The sequence below is a fragment of the Octopus bimaculoides genome, chromosome 17, assembly GCF_001194135.2.
Source record: "Octopus bimaculoides isolate UCB-OBI-ISO-001 chromosome 17, ASM119413v2, whole genome shotgun sequence".
In the NCBI taxonomy this organism is placed as follows: Eukaryota; Metazoa; Mollusca; class Cephalopoda; order Octopoda; family Octopodidae; genus Octopus; species Octopus bimaculoides.
In genome coordinates, this window is record NC_068997.1 from 51,010,198 (window position 1) to 51,017,030 (window position 6,833).

Below are 6,833 nucleotides of genomic sequence, written 5' to 3' on the forward strand. Positions count from 1 at the left end.
AAGGACAGAAAAGAAACGGAGAATGTTATACAAATACAAATAACAGGATATAACAACAGGTGTCTTTTGACTAAGGACGAATTAAATTAAGCTGGCGTGTGTGGAAGTGAAGCCTAACTGCAGGGTCATAATATATATATATATATATATATCAAAAGCAAAAGAATGGAGAATTATACCTTTTTAATCTTAAACGTATTTCAGACACCTTTGTATTGCATAATTCTGCGAGTAGTTATTAATCCTACATATCAATCGATCCATACTTGACCGACCAGGATTCTACAGAAATCTAGGAATTAGCACCAAACAGATCCTTCTCAAAGCCTCACTACACTGCAAGCAATAAACAAGATGACGAATTTTTCGGTCTATCAACTTTGGATTTACAAATTGGACTGGCAATCCATTGTAATTTGGTAGACTTCTGCTTTGCGAACATTTTCACTGGTTAATTTGGTTTGACTCTTACATAATTCTTTTAAAAATATTAATTTGGATTTTTAACCCCCCCTTTTCTTTTTCTGTATTTATATGTATATTTATATAGTTATATGTACGTTTTATATTTCGTATTATTTTTTTTTTGTTCTTTTACGTGTTTCAGTCATTTGACTGCGGCCATGCTGGAGCACCGCCTCTAGTCGAACAAATCGATCCTAGAACTTATTCCTTGTAAGGCTAGTACTTATTCTATATGCCCCTTTTGCTAAATCAGTAAGTTACTGGGACGTAAACCCACCAACATCGGTTGTCAAGCGGTGATGGGGAGGGGCAAACACAAAGACACACATATACATACATACATAAATATATATATATATATATGTATATATATATATATATACATATATATATATATATACATATGTGTGTATATATATATATATATATATATGTATGTATATACGACGAGCTTCTTTCAGTTTCCGTCAACTAAATCCACTCACAAGGCTTTGGTTGGCCCGAGACTATAGTAGAAGACAGATGCCCAAGGTGGGAAGCAAATATATACACACGCGTGTGTGTATATGTATATAAAGAGTAATCCTTGAGTTAAATGAAATATTTAACTCCCATACACACTCTCTCACACACATTCACATTCATACCTGTGAAGGTACGGTATTTAGTGATTAAAACGTCGGATTCGTGATCATAGAGACGTAAGTTCGATTCCCGGGACGGGCGCTGTGCTCTGTCTTAGAGCAATGCACATCGTTTCATATTGCTGGGGACTGAATCCTTAACTCAATACACCAGGGCCTGACAATAAATCGCTAATATAATCTCTACGGCCCTTCAAAGGCATTTATATATAAAAGAAACGTGTGTTTTATTTTAGTTCTGGTGCAATATCAAGACATCTTTGCAAGTGGGACGTATTAGCTCCACCAGCCTCCCGAATTAAGGTAACCATATGTGACTGTAGAGCAGAAGTTCTTAAACTTTTTGAGCCACCGGCCCCTCATGGCCTCATAATATCATCAGGTCCCCCACCTTTATTTTTGGGTATATTTTTCTAATTTATATATACTATGAATCATCTGATATTTGATATAATATTATATAATTTGTATAAAATACTATAATAATATTATAATATATTCACGGCGTCCCCCAATTCACTGCCTTCCTCCCAACGCCTCCTTTTTCTCTACCGCCCCCTTAGGCACCAGCACCCACTTGGACCGTCTCAACGCCCATCGGGGGGCGGTAGCGCCCACTTTGAGAACCTATGCTGTAAAATGAAAGGGGGCGGAAATAATCTGGGATACATAATAGCTGTTATGGGCATAGGGTCTAGGGAATAGATATAGAGAGGGGACAAAGAGAGGGGACAAAGAGAGAGAGAGAGAGAGAGAGAGAGAGAGAAGGAAGAGGAATTATGGGATACTTTACTTTCCAAGTTCAAACATTCTGTTGATGTGGGCTTCGAATCCCTTTTCTCCCTGAAATCAAAGGTAAACCCGAGTTTAGAAGAGCGTTTGTGTGGAACGTACTTTTACACACACACACACACACACACACACACACACACACACACACACACACATATGTTATATAATACATAAGCGCATATACGTACAAACTAACATACATGCTTACATAAATACAATGAATATACATTTACACACACACACACACACACAAAATACGTAAACACACATAATACACACACGCACATCGTACATACATACATACGTACATGTATACACACACATATGCATGCATACATACACGTTTATACACATACACACACATTGTTCGAAATTCACACGAATATCTATTCTCATGTACAAATGTGAATGTCGTCTACGCGTGGCCTGGTGGTGGTGGTGGTCGCCGTCACCATCATCATCATCATCATCATTACCATCACCATCGTCATCGTCATCGTCATCATTATCGTCATCGTCGTCATCATCGTCGTCATCATCATCATCATCATCATCATCAGCAGCAGCAGCAATAACAACAACTAACGAACTGTAAAATAAACAAACAAAACAAACAGCCGCCTTACCTTTGCCCTCCACATTAACCAGAACTTAAAGATGTCATTATGTCTGCCGCATTGAATTGTCTTATCTCCAGTGTCGTAAATCACTTCATAATTCTTGTCCTTCTGGAACAGGTAGTCTGCATGCATCTCATTGCACTGCTGCATGATTCCCTGAAGAATTTGGTGAGTTTCGCGTTAGTCATGTCATCATACAACATGCATTAATCATATCAGCAAGCTTGCAAATAAACACAACCACATCTATCAATCTACTACTACTACTACTACTACTACTACTACTACTACTACGACTGCCTCTGCTTTTTCGTAGGGTAAATAGAAAAGTTAGCGGCTTACTTTCTCTCGCAACAGGAAGGCTGAGCACTGCAGTGGTACTCCAAGTAGTTTGTGTGGGTTCCACGTCAGGGAGTTGGCTCTGCGGAGGGAGAGAAAGAAAGAAACAAACATAAAATGAAGAGGAGGTCTGTCGCCTGAAACGACTTTAAATGGATTAAAGTGACATAGAACCATTTCTACGTTTGCGGTACCGTGTTAATCAGGGTGGATAGAGTACTCGGTCAAGTACTTCGTACTACGATCTATGTGTGTGCTAAAGTACTTTGGTCACATAGTAAGAGCTCAAGATATACAAAAACTATGAGAAGGAAAGATAAATGGCAAATGCTCGAGAGGAAGACTTCGGACAAACTGGTTTGATGGCGTCAAGGACCGGACCAACCTTTCATATAGTGAATGCGTAAGAATGGCAGAGAAAAGACCCTAATCGAGACCCTTGATATTGAAACTACTGAGAGCAGAAGACACCTAGGGATGATGAATTTCAGAACAAGTATCATGAAGGTCTTTCTCAAATCCTTGGCCTGGCTGACAGTGGTAAAGGAGGGCTTTTCTAGTTGAAGTAAGCCGTATAAGTATGAGATATGATAAAGAAGATAAAACCCCTCTTACATGGATTTGTCACGAATTCGTAGCTCACTTGCATGTGGGACAATGTCGAACAATCATTTCATCGTTTGTTAAGAAGAACATTACCAACTGGTTTCATCTCAAATGATATTCCGCACCTCCTTTTAAAACACATAGATGAGCTGTATTTTTGTGCCTCACGGTCAATCCTATTAATTAATTCATCCAGCCGTCACCCATGAGCGAGTGAGGCTCGGTCGCATGTGCTATGCTTTCGCTAACTGTTTTAGATGTCTGAGTTAGTCGCGAGCGGACATAGACACCCTAAATATTCCCCGCGCGTTGATGCAACACTACATCCAGGATGTGACGGCTGGAGCGAGAGAGAACTGTACCAGCACTCAGCTGGGACTCATTTGCAGCTGAGTAATCTAGAGCTGTTATTGTATTCTTGAGGGTGAGGCAAGAGAGGGAAGTCGGGGCCTCCAGCAAATCTTTAAAACTGTCTCCTTTAGTCTGCCCCGACGCTTAAAACTTCAATTTTTGTTTGTAGAGAATTTCGCTTGTAGAGCGACAACAGCGAGAGACTTTAGATTTTAGAGTGAGAGTAGGAAGAGAGTTTAGTTTTTAGAGAGAAACAGCAAAAACGTGAGTGACGGCCGGAGCGAGAGAGAAGTGCACTTTGCACGGATGTTAGAATCGTTGAGTCAAAACAGGGCTAAGAACATGTCCAGGTGGAGGCTGAGGTCGGTGGGTGACCAGGATTGGTAGCTTATACAATGAGGAAACGCTTACGTAGCTTCTTTATAATCCAGTACATCAAAGAGATAACTATAGATTAGGGGTTAAGGAACTTCTGTATAATTGCTTTTAACACAGATGCAAGGGCAAAAGTCAGTAGATTGGAGGAAAGGCAAATAGTAGGACTTATTTTATCGATTCTAGAAGGATAAGATATACAGGTAACTTCAACAGGATTGAAACTTGGAATGTAAACAATTTGAACAACCACCAAGGAATTCACTTTGGCCCTTTAACCCATCGACCTAAGGAAAGACAATGTAATTCGATCAATTATGTTACAGCTTCTCGTACCCAGCTGAAAATAGTTATTGCGTATATCAGGGTTTTTTTTAAATGCAGATAGAATAGTTGTTTTATTGTTGTTTTTAAAATATTCCTTAAAACGGAAAGAAGCTTCTACATTACCTTTCAATTCCGTTCAACAAATGTCGATGTTTCTTGGACATAAGTACTGAACCACCCCATGCTCCCTGCAAAAAGAATTCATATTACAAATAAGTTACGTAAACACAAGCTCACTACACTCACACACACACACATGCGCGTACATACACAGACATGCAGGAAGTAAATAGACACCTTTAATTTTCAAAATTTCTGATCTAAGCGTCTTAATATGTTTTCAGCGGTGTAGAATTTACAATGTTATTTTTCCTTTTTCATTCCAAGTACCATTATATTAAACATTTGCGAAGAGTAACCATGCTACGCACAAAAAATTCAACAGAACTTCTGTAAATATTTTGATACGTTCTGTGCACACATTATAACTTCCGTAAACTTAGAGATATGTTTTGCGGTAGTCGATGCTGTTGTTTAGCCCTAGGCTAACCTTAATCCAATGACCAAAGGTTTTCTGGCTGCCGCTATTCCTCTTTTTGTCTGTCCACAACTCTATTGTCTAAAGTAGTTTCTTTTAAAGACAATAGTATAATTTGATGGAATTTGGTTGCTATTTTTAGCAGGTAGATCGACCTAACAGAAACTCACTCGCTAACTCAGTCTATCGTACATGTACTCTGTTGTTTGTCGTTGTTGTTGTTTAACCTCAGGTCAGGTTATTCGTACACCCCCACCCCATGTTGAAATACGTTCAAACCGCGACTACCATAAGGCAGCGTATCTAAGACCAGGGTGACGGAGAAATTTTGCCAGGGTCGGAACAAGAAGTCTTTCTACTCTGTCCGAAGCATTCAGTCCAGGGCTCTAAAAAGGGTTAGAGGGGCCGCTGCCGTGCCTTATCTCTTTAAATAATCTAACAAAAAAAAAAAAAAAAAATGAAGCTACTTACATCAACATGGAGCCAGACATTGTGACGCTCGCACACATCTGCAATGTCATTAACAGGGTCGAATGCTCCGAGTATCGTCGTTCCACAAGTGGCATTCACAAAGAACGGTAATTTGCCGCCAATCTTCGCAGCGATTATTTTTTCTTCAAGTTCAGCCACTTTCATTTTTCCTCTGAAACGTGAAATTAAGACTACATGAAAAATAAACACACACACACATACACGCATACAGGTATATATATATATATATACGCATACAGGTATATATATATGTATATATATACGTGTATATATATATACATACACACACATACATATACACAAACACACACATAGACGTGTATGTATGTAAACATACATACGACAGACTTCCATTCAATTTTCGTTTTGCAAATTCACTCACAGGATATTAGTTAAACCCAGAGTTACAGCAGGAGTCATTCACCCAAGGTGCCGCGTAGTGGGACCGAACGCAAAACCACGTGGTCGCAAAGCGAGCTTCATAAGCACACAGCTATGCTTGCACCTGTTATAAGTTTGTTCAGTACAAAAACATGCAAGTTAACCTCATGTCCGCAACCGATATCTTGCGATGCTAAATATTGTATATATATGTTCCTATAATGACATCGTCTGCCAGAGAATTTGAATAAATCAGTTAGAAATTGAATCCGGATCTTACCGATTCTAAACCAACTAAACAATAAGTCGCCTTTACAAATCTCCTGGTAATTATATATAAGCAGAATTAGTCGCAGAATATTTGAAATGCTAGAGATTTAAAAGGTTCTTTCCACATTTTCCGCAAAATTAGATATTCTTTGGTAATTATGCAATAACCCTTTGACAGTGAATATTGGTATTTGGAAAAGAAAAGGAAAAGAAAAGGAAAGAAGAGGAGAAGAGAAGAGAAAAAAATACGGTTTTAATATTGTAGAAATACTTCCAGCTGTTTGTCCATGTGTTGGAATGGTCGGATGGGGAGTGGGTTGTGTGGGCGTGAGGCGGGCGTTACAGAGGGAAGGTGGAGGGTGTTTGTGCGAATGTGTGAATATGTGTGTGTGTGTGTGTGAGAGAGAAAGAGGGGGAGAGAGAAAGAGAGAGATGTCTGAGGTGGTGGAGGTAGGTTTGAAAAACTGCTAAGTAGTAATTATTCTTGCGATATTCCTGAGAACCAATGTGTTTATCGATTCTTCAAAATACAAAACACACACACACATACACACATTACCCCGCCCCCACTTCCACAGACGGAAAATAAAAAAAACAACAACAACAAAACATACAAGAAAAAATAAACAAAGT

The 6,833-nt window shown here is 39.0% G+C and overlaps 1 protein-coding gene across 1 annotated transcript in view; it reads right to left on the reverse strand.

Annotated features, from left to right (window-relative positions):
• Positions 1 to 6,833, reverse strand: part of LOC106874792 (glutamate decarboxylase 1) — a gene marked incomplete at its 5' end in the record, with an annotated part of 18,201 nt that overhangs the window by 3,853 nt on the left and 7,515 nt on the right. Inside the window, 5 exons of the mRNA XM_014922646.1 lie at positions 1,903 to 1,952; positions 2,528 to 2,677; positions 2,864 to 2,942; positions 4,643 to 4,707; positions 5,529 to 5,700. Coding sequence (XP_014778132.1) covers positions 1,903 to 1,952; positions 2,528 to 2,677; positions 2,864 to 2,942; positions 4,643 to 4,707; positions 5,529 to 5,700 — 516 coding nt within the window. The remainder of the gene's footprint in view (positions 1 to 1,902; positions 1,953 to 2,527; positions 2,678 to 2,863; positions 2,943 to 4,642; positions 4,708 to 5,528; positions 5,701 to 6,833) is intronic.